At 48.0% G+C, this 17,268-nt stretch overlaps 3 protein-coding genes across 3 annotated transcripts; all 3 read right to left on the reverse strand.

Annotated features, from left to right (window-relative positions):
* Positions 1-436: 436 nt before the first annotated feature.
* BDV38DRAFT_296279 (FAD binding domain-containing protein) lies at positions 437-2,760 on the reverse strand (the record flags this gene model as incomplete). The annotated part of the gene is made up of 3 exons (XM_032062901.1): positions 437-1,388; positions 1,444-2,365; positions 2,481-2,760. The coding sequence occupies 3 exons, from the start codon at positions 2,758-2,760 to the stop codon at positions 440-442; spliced, it is 2,151 nt and encodes a 716-aa protein (XP_031917677.1).
* Positions 2,761-3,481: 721 nt separating this feature from the next.
* Positions 3,482-5,051, reverse strand: BDV38DRAFT_278969 (uncharacterized protein; the record flags this gene model as incomplete). The annotated part of the gene is made up of 6 exons (XM_032058873.1): positions 3,482-4,253; positions 4,309-4,409; positions 4,474-4,541; positions 4,613-4,656; positions 4,720-4,894; positions 4,991-5,051. 6 exons carry the CDS (start codon positions 5,049-5,051, stop codon positions 3,482-3,484), a joined length of 1,221 nt encoding a protein of 406 aa, XP_031917678.1.
* Positions 5,052-13,347: 8,296 nt separating this feature from the next.
* Positions 13,348-15,316, reverse strand: BDV38DRAFT_296281 (cytochrome P450; the record flags this gene model as incomplete). The annotated part of the gene is made up of 5 exons (XM_032062902.1): positions 13,348-13,424; positions 13,617-14,563; positions 14,621-14,754; positions 14,938-15,114; positions 15,176-15,316. The coding sequence occupies 5 exons, from the start codon at positions 15,314-15,316 to the stop codon at positions 13,348-13,350; spliced, it is 1,476 nt and encodes a 491-aa protein (XP_031917679.1).
* Between the last annotated feature and the right edge of the window lie 1,952 nt (positions 15,317-17,268).

Here is a 17,268-nt window from a genome sequence, read left to right on the forward strand (position 1 = left end):
GAGTAACATGTCTACAGGACTGGGTAGATGACTGAAAAACGATGAGTCAATAAGAAGAGCAAAGACCTCTGTTAGAAGTTCCGTACTTTAAGCGGTGATTTATATATCCGTTCAACCCGGTCAGGAGTAGAGTCGATATTGAATAACTCTTCGTAATATGCTCAATATTAACTATATAATAGTGGCTCAATACTCGAGTACTCGAAACAGTCTTCCCACCGACGGAATATTTTTCATACACGGTCACAGTTGCTATTGATGATTGAACGTATCACTATCTCTTGTTTCTTATAAATGATTACTATCGAATTGAGCGAAAGTTTCGGTGCGATGTAACACAACCCCATATGGTGATGTTGAGGCTGATCTATGAAGGACCATTTAAATACGCCTGGGAAAAGATTCTGTACCCGACTCTCAGTAGACCACAAGTGATCTACTATGCCTGGGCATGTCCATTGACCTGTTGCTTTACTTGCGGGATCAAGAATCCAGAGAAATATTGATCCAGCTCATCGACCTGATCAGGTCGTACCCTCAGTCCGACCCATAGATCGGGACGGATAGCGATCACTGCACCAGTGCCATGATCAACACCCCACATCGTATGGGCGTCCTCATCCGGAGCTTGATCGTCAAACACAACGGATGCCACCTCTCTCAACCTCTGAAGCTCCGGCTCTGCCAGGATGGCATCGATCTCAAAGGGTAGTCGTTTAGTCACTATGACAATGTTGAACAGCTGCCGGCCTCCATAGCGAGCGTAGAATCCCGACGGATCACGCAATGATTTAGCAAATTGCTGAAGGTTGTGTTTCACCGACCCCTCGATAGAAGACGCAAAGACGACAAGATGGAAAGAGCCCGCACCTTTCATCACATCGTAGAGGTACCCAGTAGTCCCAGAGCTGAGACTTACCCGTGGATTAGGTGCACGAACGCCATTGTCGACATCCACTGGCACGGGAGCTCCATCTTGCACGGGGAACACAATCGACTTGCCGTATGCGACATCTAGACCAAGCATAAATGCACCGTACTTGTGATAGTAGTCGGCTAGGTAGAGATGTTCTGGGAGTTTTTCTCCGGGCTTGGCAAAGCCGTATGGCTCGCCTCGAACGGCGTGTTGGATCGCCTTGGCACCAAGATCTTTACCCAACTCGTGAGTGTGCGGTACCGGTATGTCAGAATTGCAGCAGTAGCGAAGATACTTGCCCGAGAGTTCTACCACGTTCGCGGCATGAAGCCTGCGCTCCATGTCATACGTTGGGAGTAAAGTCTCTATGGGCGACAGGCCACGAGAGCAGTATCCGAGTTTCCAGCCTAAGTTGGAAGCGTCCAAGATTGACGCATTGAGGCCAAAAGCACCAAAGACACTATGGACATGTCTAAAGTCCGGTTAGCTACTAGGAATATGCCGTTTTGGGGTCCGATTCGACTTACGCAGCGTCACCGGCCAGGTGTACTCTCAGGTCTTCCGAAGAGAAGGATTCAGCAACTCTTTCGCTGACCTTCCAAATGGCGTACCAGGTCAATGGGGACGCGAACTTCACCGTGTAAGGGGCAAAGATTCGGTTTGATTGCTCCAGCACCTCTTCTGGTGTGATGGAGTTGACGTCGACTTTTCCGCCGGCTTCCTTGAAGGTCGGGTCTCGCTCCTGCCTTTCTTGACGGGCGCGTTCGATAAGAGACAAGTTGAGCTGCGTATACAGTCGGATGTGTCCATCTTCTCGCGGAATGATGATACAGCACCCATGCTCGGTGCTGAGAACGCAGCCAAAGATCCAGGCATGTGGGTAATCGGACTCGTACTTCCCATCCATAATGGCCCAGTAGAGATCGGTGCTCACGCCGTGGAAGGGGATTTCGAGCTTTTTTCGGATCATGCTGGACGCGCCGTCGCTACCGACCAGAAATTTGGCGCGAATGGTCTCTTCACGTCCCATCTTGTCATTCCGAATGACAGCCTTGATAGGGTGTTCCGGGTCGTCTGATTCGGAGATCTCATATTCCTTCATCGTGGTGCAGCGTTCAACCAGGACCTGATGACGAAGGAGGTCTCGCACGAAGATGCGCTCCAGCTGGCCCTGTGTGATAACGTGCAAGCCCCGGTACCGCGAGTCAGATTGATGCGTTCGTCCGTGGAAGAGCACCTTGCCGTCTCGATAGACAGCTGTCCGCGCTATGATTGGACCCTCCTCACTGACGTCCGTCGAGATGCCCCAATTGTTCAATATCTCCACATATCGTGGCAAGACAGCATCCGCACGACCCGTCGGGAGAGGCATCTCTCCCTTGTCAATAATGCGAAAGCTAACATTTTGACGAACCAGGCTAAGAGCAATTTCTAGACCCGTTGGTCCGGCTGAATACGTATATATTCGGGTCAGTCGGATGTCCTTTTTACTGCTTACTTTTTTCTTTCGCATTCCGTTTCGCCACGGGCTTGGCCCTCCGATATGTGGAGCCTTAGTACTTACCACCGACGATCAAAACATCTACCTCAGTAGACGGATTCCACCAATCTGGGATGCCCTCAGGACTATTCGTGCCATTGAAGATAGTCGGCCAGGATCGCAGCTTGCTCCCTCCGAGAGAGTTATTGACTGGCGCAGTGTCAATGTCAACAGAGGGTGGTGTGACGTAATGCGGTTTGGGTGGTAGCTCTGTTGCTCCCGCCTTTGGATACACCCATGGTTCGCCTTCAGATGGCTGCTTAAAGCCGTTTTTGAAGGTGGATGGCTCAATAGATTTAGACATGTTGTCTATGAAAGTGGAGAACAATCTGCAATTCAGCTAAATAATGTCGGACGTGTTTTTTGTTCTAAACCCATGGGGCGGATACGAACAGTATCTACCATGATTCCTCAGCCAAACGACTTCATGTTATGTCCTGTTTAAGGTGATAATTAGAATTAGCGTGTAGTGTACGATTCCCATGCTACGCGTTGCCTGTTCTACTCCGGAGGCACTACGGTTTATTTCTGGCGACAGGAGTACACTCCGGTCCGCATACTAGGTGCATCAGAGTATAGCGGCAGGAACGTACGGAGTATTCCTGCTTATGGTCTCTTTGGAGCCGCGTAGACCTTGCCTTGTAAGTTTTGAGTAGGGGCGAAAAGGCAAAAAAAAAAAAAAAGAAAGAAAGAAAGAAAGAAAAAAGAAAAGACAGGAGAATATACCGGTCCCGACGAGACCAAATACGCAGTGCAAGATTATTCGCTGCGGAGATATGGTACCCTTTGAGTGTGAAATGCGCATGTTAACTCCGCATGTTAGCTCCGCACAAGGGCCCTAGGCTATAGACTTTGTAGACGAGATAGAGAGAGATGTTCCATGGCTGTGAACCTGTTTGGTCTGAACACCTAACTAGGGGTGAATCTATTTATATGTTCGTTCTATCAGGACTTAGGTGTGGTGAAATATCAAATCTAGATACAAAGCAAACTCGTATTGAAGACCAAGAAAGAAGAAATTCAAGTCACATGTTGATCTCCATCTTTACTAAATGTCGAATAGGTAGCAACACGTCAAGCACATAATTCAGAACCTCTCTGTCGCATCCCGAGGCCTGAATACAGATGCTGCCACCCGGATTGCAGTTCCGCAATCTACTCGCTCTGTGAGTCAGTAGCGAAAGCAATTGGTCGTTTTTCATGCCATCCGGAACTAAATCAATAGTGTCAGAACCGGGTACCGGGCCTCCCACGTGGCTGCTACTGCTGCCAAGTCCGTTGCGATCACCAGCATCAGTCTGGATGTGATGATAAGGGTCAGACGACATAGCAGCGAGGCCGTTGGAAAGCATGGAGCTTAGGAAGTCCCCGTGGGTAAATGGATCTGACCCTGTTGTCGTGGATGATGTTGTGCCTATGTTCCAAGAAAAGGCCGAAGGGGCGGGGGACTGTTCCACATCATCAATAGCCATCGACTGGTCGTCATGGTTGAGTGGGGGCAGCGCTACAGCCTGCTTCTGGGGTCGCATCTGCTGTTCCCTTTGTTGTTGCATGTTGGTAGTTGGCCGCATACTCTCCCTCACATCGGCCTGCGGATCCTCAGGGTTATAGACGCCCTCCCAGCCCTCTTCAGGTAAGAGATTCGGGTCCAGGCAGAATGGAGTTCCTGGATTCGTGTCCGGACTCGTGCCCTCTTGGCTCGGGTCACTGACAACAACAGGGGAGGAGGAACAGTGATGGCCGAGTCCGGATCTCGAAGAGGCTCTGCTTGTAATCCTTTTGGAGAGAATGCTGAACCTAGTTTGCAACGTGGAATCAGCAGAGTTACAGGTTAGCTAAGGGCAAGACGAACCGATTCTTCAAGTCATTCGCTGACCGGGTGCTGTAGTGTTTCTCTTGGATCTTCCTCCATTCACGACCGTAGCGATCGACCGACTCTATAAGAAGCTCATCCTGTAGGCAACCTCAGCGGTTAGACTTCAGTCACAGTGCAGGGATATCTTCGAGGCATATATACCTCTTTAGGAGTCCACTGCTGATGATCCAATCGGGGATCTAGGTTATGCTGCCACCGCTTGGCACATTCTTGAAGCCATATAGTTAGCGAATAATCGTAACTTGGCAAAATCAATTAATTAAAGGCAGCGTCTTCTTACGGTCAGCAGATCGCGATCCAACGTCCCTGGAAACCAGCGTCCACCTGTGCCGAACAGAGTATTTGGTTAGCTTGAGCAAACTCCTGGCACAACAAGTTCTTACTTACTTTCGACCGTGTCGTCCGACAGCTTCACGCAAGGCCATGTCCTCATCGGCCCCCCATGGCCCCTTCTTCAGGCTGCCGCACACGTGGTTGAGCCATCTCTTACGGCAGTCTTTGTTGGTCCGGAAGGGGAGCTTCGCGGCCACACGGTTCCAATCTGTCGAACGGCCCAGTTCCGCTACCAACAGCCAACATCAGCCACGCTTTGAAGACGGGTTGGTAGTCTAATTCCCCAATCCCACGGCTATTAGTTAATTAATGAAGCATAACTCACTGTACTCGTCAACGCAAGCCCGTAAAATCTCGTCTTCTTCTCTGTTCCATCGCATCGGCATGCTGCCGCAGTGTCCCGGTGTATTCATTTCACAATATGACGATCAAGGCCAGTTTGCAGGTGACCGTTTGGCGCTGGGCTGATGTTTATGCTAGAATTCTCTACGAACAAGGTACAGTTTAAAGTCGCGAGTTATGTAAGCGACGCCGCGAGCGTCGAGCCAGAGTAAACGAGGCGCGCGTATATAGCAATCAACTCGATGAGATTCACAAGTCTTCAGGCGCAGGTAAGAGATCTTATGAGGACCAACGGAAATGCTTGATCGCATCCTAAGCCATCTGGGCGTTTCGTATTCAATCAAGTCACACGTATTAACTTTTCTAGCGTATATCTCCAGATCCTTCGCCCCCGAGACTGATCGCCGAGGCGGCAGCCATGGCAAGCCCCAAATCCTCGAGTGGATGCTGCACATTGAAACGGTGACAATGATTAGATTCGCTTTGGTTGTGTGTATACCTCTGGTCCTTCTCGAGGTCTACATTATTTTATATATAGAGTAAGCTACTTGCTAGGATAGCGGGCGATGTTCGAGGAAGACTGCCGAACAGGGTGATCGAGTACGCTAATGACAGGAGGGGTTGCATATCAAGACGGACTAATTAAGCGAACGGACACGACAATACATGGGATTTGGCGCAAATTTACTAAAATCTTACACGTTTTTTATTCCACCATGCCTGCCACCCACCTCTTATCTTAGGTTTTTACTAAAAACCCTAGAATATAGTATTGCGTAGGATACTCAATATGAAACTTTTACGCCTATAGCTTAACTATATATCTTAGTGGTCATGACTATTACAATTTATAGCAGCATTGTTTAGATATTCAGAGACTAGGCCCCAATCTTAGTGCTTCAACTTAGCGATTACAGTACTTGCAGATAGAAGTGGTGAACTACTGCAGGATTAAATTATTAAAGCGGTACGTAGTAAATACTTTCAGCATCAATTGGACTAATCAATATTCCATTTAAATAGGCCACTATTATTGGTGGACAATGTACTGGATGGAACCTAGTAAAACAAATCTAATTGACTGATATATAGTGCGTTCGAAGTGTTAGTAAACTAGGTACATAGTATTTTACATTGTCCGGAGGCTTCATATACTCCGCAGTAGCATATATAGATATCCTGAGCCGCATGTTAATACCATGCTATGGATTCTGCCCGATGATACCGGTGACTCGGATGGGTTGCGTGCCAATGTCAGATTTTAGGATGAGTTCAAACCAGTGGTTGTTTCCTACTTCTGCTTACATGCAGCCTAAAGTCCCTATACCTGCTGAAGCTCCAGTCAAGGGATTCAAACCGACCACCAGGACTTTTAGTTTCTTTCTGTTCCTCTGTTATTCTTCTTCTATTGCTGCTCCTCCTTGTTCTATCGTCCTACGTTTATCTGCTCTCGGGAGAGTGGATAGAAAGCTATGTGGTCTAGTGTATTCTTCTCCACGTTTAACACTCGGATATTTAGTTACCTAGGTATCTGCAGGACCCGAGAGACATGGTTTGTAGGGCTGCAGGTGGGTGAAAACCTCGTAATATGTAACCCTAGATCAGGCCTTGTATATCCTATTCGTATCCGGTCAGGGGTATTTATAAGCAAGTCAATCCTGTTGAATCATGCCTCGGATAATATACTCATTTTATTGGTGCTGTTTTGGAAGGAAGCATATACCAATTACTAAACTCCGGACAAGATGGAGTTCATACAATTAGTTGGATCTTCAACGGTGGAACTCTGAGGCTTAGGCCAGCCACGATATCCTGTGATAAACTGGTGGGCTACCTTGATAAATAAGCAATCTCGAGCTGGGCGTCTGTGCCTTCCCCAGTCCTTTACCTCGACCCTGTTCATACCCCTCTTGTCACAGGCAGGACAATAACGAACCACCAATACGGACTGGTATCCAATCATCATTGATAACCGGCGTGATTGATCCCTGCTAGTAACATTCCTGTTTGCCAATGCTTTGCCACAAGTAGATATATGTGGCATTGCCCTCTATGGTCTAGACCCTACTCCGTACCTTCGCTACGTATCGGGAGAGTGAGTCAATCTGACCTCGGACTCGTGAGTGCCATGGGAACTACTAGGCAGGGTTAGACCCCATCAAGTGGAATGGAGGAGAAAGTATTATTTATTTATACGGAACGATCCAATTCTGCGGTTAGCCGCATACAACGTGGTATACATGGATATAACCGTTAGAGACCTCTCGGGTTTCGGCCCCCGAACCCCGTCTAGAAAATTGAATCTCCACAAAAGATGTGCATTGACAAAATTTCCTGAATGTTATAGGCTGCATTACCATGCTAGTCCCGCAATATAGGTACAGACTAACGCATGGATCATTACTCGGTTCGTGGGTAAGCCCGTAGGCACCCGAGAAAGCGAGGTCTATCTGTGGATATGTACTTTTCTCAAAGTGTCAGCTTTGAGTGGGGACCTGAGTACTCCGTATAAGTACCTCGCGGCCGCTTTTTTTCTTTGCCAATGGCGCCTATCCTCTAATTCAATTGTGGGCCTATAGGTTGTAACCGTTAAGTAAAAAAAAAAAAGGAAATCTAACGATACGCATTATGTAAAAGAAAATTATTCGTCAGTAGTACCAGAATATCCACAACCCGGAGAATAGTTTTGGCATAAGAGGGAAGCTTTTCTAGTACCCGGCTAAGCCACAGAAACGCAACTCTTATATCGCCAAGAGGTCTTGAATTGTCGCTAGCGCCATGTATTCGCAATACACATACTTAGTGCTGATCATCAGCGAAAAGCCGAGTACCAGGAAATGTATATTATTGTGCAGGGTAAGTAGACCACTCAAGAGACCTCGAGTACTTTAGCGCCATTTTAGAATGTTGCGTTTTCGTGACCAAGGGGAGTAGCAGTCCAATTGCTCGTCCTCGGCATCATGACAAGAGCTGTGCATACACTAGCGATGAATGCCAAAAGTATTCCAAAAAAAGGAAATCAAGGCATTGCGGGTCCGAGGTAAGCAGAAATATAAGAAGAAAGCAAGGCACATGCTATGGTAGGGTATGAGCGGCGTTTTGAGACATAATGGTGAGAATCGCGTTAAGCAGGTTGGTACCCATGTTAATGAGCAGCCTAACCAAACGACCTCTCTGTCTCCCGGACCCGATTTTTCCCGGTACAGTGGCTCTGGAATAGTTAGATATATGGTTGGGATTAATTGGATTTAATGGTGTTGGTAGTTGTAGTGGCCGCGGCGAGAATCCACATCTCGGTGGATTACGATGTTGCATTTACGACATGCATAATTAGTGAACTAGCTAACTGTCGGGCTAGCCGAATACAATTGAGGGACTCGTAAGTATGGTATTATTGTAATGCGGTAGCAGGCATTCAGAGTATCAAACCTGCCACTAGGAGGGGAACTATAATATTTTTCTCCACCCACGTCACCGTGCTGAGCGCGCCCACCAAAACACTTTTATAATGACATACGACAGAGAGAGGATCCGTCTACAATCCTCACGTAACGCATGCAACGAGACCAAAGACAACTTGCCCACTACAGGGGCGTCGCCCTCCCGCCCTCCCAGGAGCCACAATCCAGTAGCCCTCCTTGGCAATTACATGCTAGTGAGTAGCCTGGCCACACTTCATGATACCACCACAGCAACAAAATATCACAGCAACACCGCAGGCTTTGGCCTCGGCCGAAACAATCACTCGCTGTGGCGGGCTGCCGCCAGATACTTGCAGCATTGTCAGCCCATTTAGTGCCCAACATCAAGCATCGAGTACCTCAAAACCTTCAACCTGGGGTCCCTCTTCGGCGGCAGCAATACTAACAACGACATAGTCATGTCTGGCAGACCCCCAACAGCCTTAACAGCCGGGCCGTCATTGCCAGCAGACGGCATGGGCACCAGCCACATGGGTGCCACGAAGCAACTGTTGTTGATCTAAGGTGGCGGTGGCGACGACCGTCGGCAGCCGTGACTCGACGCGCAGTTCGCTAACTTGAATCGCTGTATTGCGCGGCCTGGGGCCTGAATATAGTGCACACACGGCTGGAAGGGTGCCGAGTCCATCCAATTCATGGTAGCTACCACACTTATTGCCTATTTAATCAATGAGTTCAATATGTTGACCAGAAAGTGTGTACTCGAGCTGGAGGACGACGAGGAGGAGGAGGAATATCTCCTCCAGAGGTTGTTTTTAGTCCGTGCACGACCGTATCATATTCAAATGTGGAGAGGCTACTAGAGATATATCATATGTACTTTCAAGACAGAAGCCATTCTATGTCCCTTTGGGCTATAGACGCAAGAATTCTGTTTTGATTTCCAGGCCTTCTGTATCTTATATTTTGTCAGAATGTTAGAGGCGAAGAAGTGGTTGATCTGGTCGATTTGGTTGGTCCTCTGTACTATATGGGTGCCTACGTAACTGCAGTTCCGCGAAGGCGCTAGGTACCCTAGACCACCTATTCTGGAGTGAGCCGTGAACATCATGATATTGATCTATTGCTTGATCACGATTCAGCGGCCCAAATGCTACGCACTACGGAGTTGCCGTCTCGAGTGGTACAGCTCGGACAACCCCGCAGATCAGAGAGCCGAGTTTTTGATGCCGAGGCAGGAGAGGAAGACCTATAAGTGGGAATCCTGGGATGAGCGAGGCCCAGTACGGTCAGCAAGGTAGGACTCTGGAGTAATTACTCAGTGCTCCTTATTTTTCTGTTTTGATAACGTGACTTAATAGGCTAGAGAATTGATAAGTTATAATATTTCTTTTATAGTCAAGATAGGATATAAAAATTAGGCTTTTTAGTATAGAAGGTCAGAAATAATGATATGGTGAGTGTAAATTCTGCCGCGTAATAAAAAAAGAACCAAATTTATGCAAGCACGCATATAAGCCCTAACACTAATTAGGCAGTTGTCTTGGGCGGCCTCCTGGAGCCCTTGAGCCTAGACCCCAGACGACTTTTACGATATTCCCTTGCAGTTCCAACCGATCAGGCTTGTCGGGAGCATCGAACTTTAAATTCCCGAGATCCTCAACGCCGCTAACACTGGTATCATCGGGAAATGCATGGGATCACTTCCACGTTGGAAACAATACCACCAGTAGGGCTAATGCTGACCCGAGGAACCGCGGCTGCGGAAATTCTGCTCGTGTTCGGAAAGTGACACACGTAGCCGTGCTTGGTGCCTATCTGCCAGGCCTAGAGCAAGGATTCTCAAACAACCATCGTGGCTGCATGAAGTGGCCTATCAATTCTTAGACGGTCCGTCTTCTGAGCACAGTTGTTATTCTATCGAACAATCGTCAGACCCCACCAAGTGCGCACCGTGAGTGAAAGCTACCACTGCAGTAGTTGCGTGGCCTAATAATTATAACGTCTTGAGTCAAACTTATATCTACGTACAGCCTCACAAGGTCCTCCTGTACAATCCTAGGAACAATGAACCTATTCTTCTTTGTATCTCATGGGGTTTTCCCATGTATAGATCGTATCCTATGCCAGGTATAAGTAGATTGCTTCAAGGCCCTTTAGTCCTTGGAACCCGGAAAAGCTTGCTAAAAATAATAGTCCCCAAGGTGTTGACAGAATGTAATAGCACAACGAGGCGGTATTCCCTCTAGTTACCAGTTCTGTAAGGGTGGTAAGGAGCTAATGTTAATAAGAATCATTCAATTGATACTTGAGTATATTATAGACTAAAGACAAAATAGTATATGAGATTGTAAGACGTTAGAGTATGATCGAGGCGGGGTGCGATGGTGTCGAGATCCATGGAGCTGTAGCTATCTGATAGATCAATTTACGCAAGACAGCTGTAGTAAAGCGTGAAGATGAACATGACTGCAGTGTCGAGAACTGATCTTGATGTACATCAAGGTTGCGAGCGCTATAATGAATGCGATGGGTGTGAAACGAATTGGGATACGATTGTTTCGGTGGTATAGGTACCAGCGCATGGGAAGGCACCACACTGACTCTCAATTTATATACGTTATCTGCGGTTTGATGGACCTTCACTCTGAGCATCTTCATCTAATGGAAGCGCGTCCTTGTCGCAATATCCACTGTGAAGATAGAGAGAAGCTTAATATCTTCGTTGAAGCCTGGGGACATTGAACTCCTGTAGTACTTACAGGTAGGTTTAACCCCGCCTCAATGAAGTATACCAGAACGATGCTAAGCTGCGTCCCATTCCTTTCTGCTATGTTCCTTTTTCTCCATTCATGGTCAACTATTCTCCATCTCAATGCCCAACTGTCACTGCTCCAGAATGATACATAAGATGGGACTGTGATACTGATACCAAATGGCATATACCCACTTCCACGAATACTACTCTCACAGACGGGCAGCATATAACAGCCCACCCATCGATATGGACGGTTTTATCTTTTATAAGACTGACTTTATTAGACTGCTTGCGCAGTGATTGAGCGCGACGGTGTGGCTTCATTAATGCGATACTTCTCCAAAGGCCTTAGGGCTGCCGTTGGTGTCTAGATGTTGGATAAAGAACCGCTCTGCGGCCCGACATGAGAAGAATGGTTGCGGCCAGAAACCGTTGATGCCTGCTCCTGGAATCAGGTCGTACGCAAGGAGAACTTCAGCCTAATTCCAGAGCTGGACCACGCCGTGCTCCGTCCGGCAATCTCGAGGACTAGGTATGGATTAGTGAAACTCCTCATAGATGCAGGGCTAGTGAACATGGAAGGGAAGAATATCCGGAAATGCTTGAAGAAAGGAACCTCATTTAGGATACGACCAAGGTTCATATTGATAGCAGGTTCTGGAAAGCAGAGGGCAGCCCAGCGCTGTTTGATCGTCCAGGTAATCATGGTATGTCAATGGTATCGCGCTATGCTAGCGAGGGACGTTTACCACTCCATTGTGCTGCTAACGGCGCGCTAAAATCTGACGAGCATTTCGTGCCCGAAGAACAGGTCAATTGGTCCACGCGAGTAGTACCTACCACCAAAATAGAATAACGATGACTGGAGTTTCGCGATCATGACTTGAATAATTCCTGTTCTTTCCCTCCCCCACCGGCCCCCTGCAAGCTCCATTAGGGTACTCAGGCTGCTCACTCCATCGCAGAGAAGCCCTACAGTACTGTTGCGCCCCCGAGATGTCCCTCTGAGCCATTATTGTTCTTTCCCTGCTTCAATGAATTTCAAGTAGCAAATGATAATCGCGGGTAATGATACCCTAGCCCCACCCGAATGATCAGAAATTTCCCCAAACCTAGTGAACCTCTCTCAGATGGCCACTGGGGTCGGATGCTTCAGATAGGCGACATAAACACAAATGTGGCTCTGGAATGTGCAGTCCTGGATCCTTCCGTCCAGCGAGTATCTACGTCAACAACAGCGTAATCTGCCGGATGTTCGGTGACCTTGGTGAAAGCCTTAGACAGATCCATGTGAGGTACACGCTCGATGAAGCCTTCCAAATCTAACCTATGTGCGCACTAAGGGTCATCCATTAGCCATGATACATAGTATACATAGTCCTTAAGGGATGCGAGCGGTACAGAGCTATCTCCTATAGCCAACTCAAGACTGACACCCATTCTTCCAACGCTAGGTTGGTGTCCGTTACGGAGTAGAACAGGCATTCCGCGATCGCGGTTTGTGAGTTCAACTCATATCAACCCACAATAGCGCTCACAGAGGCAGACATGTACTGTGCGCGGGAAATTCTATTAACGCACGATACAATGTGAAGGGGTTTATTCGCCGCACAGTGACGGTGTGTACTGACTTAGATAAGGAAACGGATAACAGCAAGGGAAGAATAACCTAGACTACCAAGGTTGGGCCTAGGCTCTCCGCACCGTTATTTCGGTTACACGAGGCAACGGCACCGGTCTCCAATATCAGGGCCAAGTATATGACTGGGGAAGTAATAATTTAAACCAACATAACCGGCCCTAGCAGGGTCACATGGGTGATGATTTACGAATTGTTGGCAAATTACGACCGCCATTCGTGGCCTGGGAAGATCCCATATGCTTGGTGATATTTCTTTTATCTAATAGCGTATAATTACACAGCCTCAAATATTTAGTAGTGCGACTCGGAGACAGACAATGGGGGAGGCGCCATGGCGCTAGCTATCGGAAGTTCACCCGAGCAATGACACCGTGCCATGTGGTTCGACGACTAACCACGAATCAGTGCTAGGGGAGAGTGCGTTAGGGGGATCCAAAAAGCAGGGTTCGGGTATATTAGACTGCCTTAATTGGCGCAAATGGGAGGAAGGGTGTCTACGGAGTAGCGGACAGGGATTTTCAACTTAGGGCTGGTGGGTCCAACCGGGAAGAATGAAAACAACGCGCGACAGGGCTGTCAAGACACGCCTCCGAGTCTGTTCCAGTTTGTGTTCTCCTTATGTACATACATGAATTACTTGCAATATAACGTCTAACGGTTACAAACATGCTCGGTGCCGACCCAAGACATAGCTACAGTAACATGGTTCTCCCCAAGGCCCCTTATTTCGTTACTGGATTCCGCAAGCTGACCCGGCACGGAAGCCCGTCAACAGGATGCGACCCACCCTGGGGAATCTGGTAGGCACGCTCGCCGAAGACAGTCTTCGGCCCGGACCGGGGATGCTGACGGTCCCATTCCGCGTACTGGTCCTGGAAGTCGAACTCGCGGAGAGTAAGCACCAGTGTGATCTTGATATCCAGGAGGGCCAGCGCTTGGCCGATGCAATCTCGAGGACCCTGCTCGAAAGGACGCCAAGCGCCTTTGGGAGGATATAAGGGATGGTCTGGTCCAACCAGCCAACGGTCTGGTTTGAAAGCATGTGGCTCTGGCCAATAATTAGGGTTACGTTGAATGCCCCCATGTATCACCCAGATACACAATCCCTCGGTCGGGTACTTAGTGCCATGCTTGTCCTGCAGGTAGACACCAGGCTGGCCCTCTCGCAACGCAGAGGCAGCGGGAAATAAACGGAGGGTCTCCTTTATAACCGCCAGAGTATACGGGAGCCGATTAATTAACTCGGGGTGCTGTTTGAGGATGCCAGTTGCAGCCGAAATATCTGACCCAAATACCGCATCATGCTCACGGCGAACCTTGGAAAGGATGTTCGGATGCTTGGACAATAGATAGAGGCTGTAAACAGTCGTCGCTGCAGTTGAGTCGTGTCCTGCGAACAAGAAGGTTCGGAGTTGGATAGTGGCCCATGCTTTAAACTCAGGATCTAGTGTTGTCCCTGCCGGCCGCGTACTCATGTATTCAGCGAGCACAATATCGATAATTGAATTTGCCCGTGCTGATGGCTTTTGCTGCCTCCAGTCCTCGTACCGTTTATCTAATTCGAGCCCAATGTAACGGCTCATCGTACGTCCGTTGTGCCATTGCATTATCGGTCGCATGGGATTCCATCGGATGAAGGGATTCATCTCCTCATCTTGACAATGCCACTCGACTTGGCTCCTCAATGCAGCCGCCACTGGATTACGTCCGCGCTGAGAGTGAAGGCGTGCTTTCCTACCGTTCCTCGTGTTAGTGTGCCTCTTCACGTCCTTAATTACAAACGTTACTCACATGGCCACATGTCCGATAATATCCAGGACATAGTCACAGGTCATTTTATCCAATGTAAAGGTATCGCCCTTGCGCGCATGCTCGCGGAGAACTGCTACATACTCTTGGGCTTCCTCCAGAATATGGGGAGTATGCTGGAGAATATTACTTGCGCTGAAGGCTGGATTGAACAGCCCCCGAGCACGCTTCCATGCAGGCCCGTTTGTTGTGAAAATGCTGGGCCCCCCTGCGAAGGGGTCAAAGAACTTCGCAAGGACGGGAGGCTTAGGTAGTGCATATGTTTGACAGGCCTGGACTGCTAGTTCCGGGGAATTTACCACCAGTAGGGGCTTTGTGAATGGCCACACATCAATGTAGAAGCAATTGTCAAAGCTAGAAAACTCGTAGGACAGGAGAGTAAAAGCCTCTGACTGTTGGGATCCTTTGGGGTGCCGCTTCATTAGGTCTGGGAGCATCCGCAGATTACCTGCTCCGAAATCCCACTTGGGCATTGGCTGCGGCCGTCGGTATCAGCAAAGACATTTGTCACAATGAAAGTTCATGAATTTAACATACTAGGCCCAGCTTGCGCAGTCGGTAGAAGAGCAGGCGTACTTTCAACATCTCGTGAAAGAATCGCAGGACAATCATTAGGAACAACACCAGGGCCAGTTGGGCCCCGTACGTGCTAGCAAGATCGAAAACAGATGGCGCCATGGCGGCTGTACGTGGTGTACAGAAATCGGATTGAGCATACAAGACGATTTGATAATGACAAAAGGAAAAGAGAGAAGCAGACTAGGGCGGGTTAAGTTCAACGGCTCGCACCCGGGGAAGGTGAAAAGACCCATAAGCAGGGATCGGGATAGCAGTGGGGTAACCACAGAAAAATAACGAAAAATTGAAATCAAAATAAAACAGAATACATAACGGCCGTCTACGCTGAGCCGCTAGGCGAGCCGGGGTTGGAATTAGTTTATGGTGTTAGCAGCCTGTCAAAGCCCGTCCATATATTAATCACTAGCGCCGGTTAAACGATGTCAGAGAGCGAGACGAAGAAATGCCCTATCTCACACAAACCAGCAAGAGTCTTGCAGATATATATAATTTTTAACATTGCGGCGGTTAGAATGAAGTTAAATAATCACATATTTTACAGAGGTTGCACACCGAATAGTGATACACGCATATATTTCAATACTATTGAACACGGTAGGGTAGCTTGGCGGATAGGTACTGTGACGGTTAATTATTGCTTACCTATCAGACGAAACTAGCTTTACATATAGGCCTCATGTAGAGATTAATATAGGTTCTCGAGTCCTGAGTTGAGGACCGGTAGTTGGTATACTACGGTGAGGACTGTCCCTCGTGCCCTGCCCCTTGCGGCAGATGGGCACAGAATGGGCGAGATATTTAGCCTCCTAGGTGGCTTGTCTCATACAGTTGTTTATGCTCATTTCGAACGAGTTTATGATCTCTTGAGGGCTCAAAAGACGGTAATTTGATGGGTGATTGGGCAGCTAAGAAATTCAGTCCACCAAGGATTGAGAGGTGTTTCTCTGCCATATCGGGTCTCTATGACATCTACACGCATACTTTGTGGGATATCCATAGGATTGCTATCATATGCAGCTTTGAAATGTTATGTGTCAAGCACTTTTGTCGAACACAGGCAGTGCCCACGGTGGATAGACTCGGAATGAGTCACCAATACATCACATCTAAAGTCGACCAGGCTTAACTGGGAGGAACAGACACAATATGATTATCATAATGGAGAGAAGCATCTATGCCCATATTAGCGTCCACTGCGCACCAATCTCTCTCCCTCGCAGATATGATAACACCAATCAACCTTACGCCTATCATGGAAGCCAGAGAAGCAACCTAGTCATCTGTCCAAGGTCCCAGGAGACTTCCCCAATATCCATGACAGCCCATGTGACCTGTTCTCTCGTCATACACTATCACTCCAGCTACAAAACCGATTAGCAAATTACTGACTTGTTACATGTCGAATACTTACGTTGAGTAAACTCCTTGACCTCCCACCGTGTCCGATACCGTGTATTCATGCTACACTTGCATCCCATTGAAAACTTAGAAGTAGGACTGAAATATTCTTTGTACCCACAATCCCAGCAATGACCTCTAGCGATTCCGTGTGCGCTGGCGCTGTTAGTCGTTGGGTATAACATTATGGGAAAAATAATAGCCATAGCCTATGACAGTTGGAGGGGCGATACATACTCATATTCTGCAGTGAAAGCTTTCCGATTATCATCCCAACCAAGGCATTTGTTCAGGTTGAGTGATACGAGGCGATCTCTGCCGTTTGGCATTTTACAACGTCCCATTAAAAATACCGGGGGTGGTGCATCTGCGCGACGTACATGACCCCCTGGACCTGGTGAACCTGGCCGTGAATTGGATTGTGGCTCTGGGTATGACATAGACGCTTCCCAATCAGGAGGATTCAACATGACAAAGTCTTGACAATAAAGATGTAATTTCGACGTTTCAGCCTTTGGATCGACGCTTGAACCAGGTACAACAGTGTTTTGAGGCTTTGCTTCTGAATTAGCCATGGGTAATCCACCAGCTGAGAGAGCTGATAGGTATGAGGATATAATAAGTAGAGTCCAATACATCCCGACTGCGTTTAA

Source organism: Aspergillus pseudotamarii, assembly GCF_009193445.1.
Source record: "Aspergillus pseudotamarii strain CBS 117625 unplaced genomic scaffold BDV38scaffold_7, whole genome shotgun sequence".
NCBI lineage: Eukaryota > Fungi > Ascomycota > Eurotiomycetes > Eurotiales > Aspergillaceae > Aspergillus > Aspergillus pseudotamarii.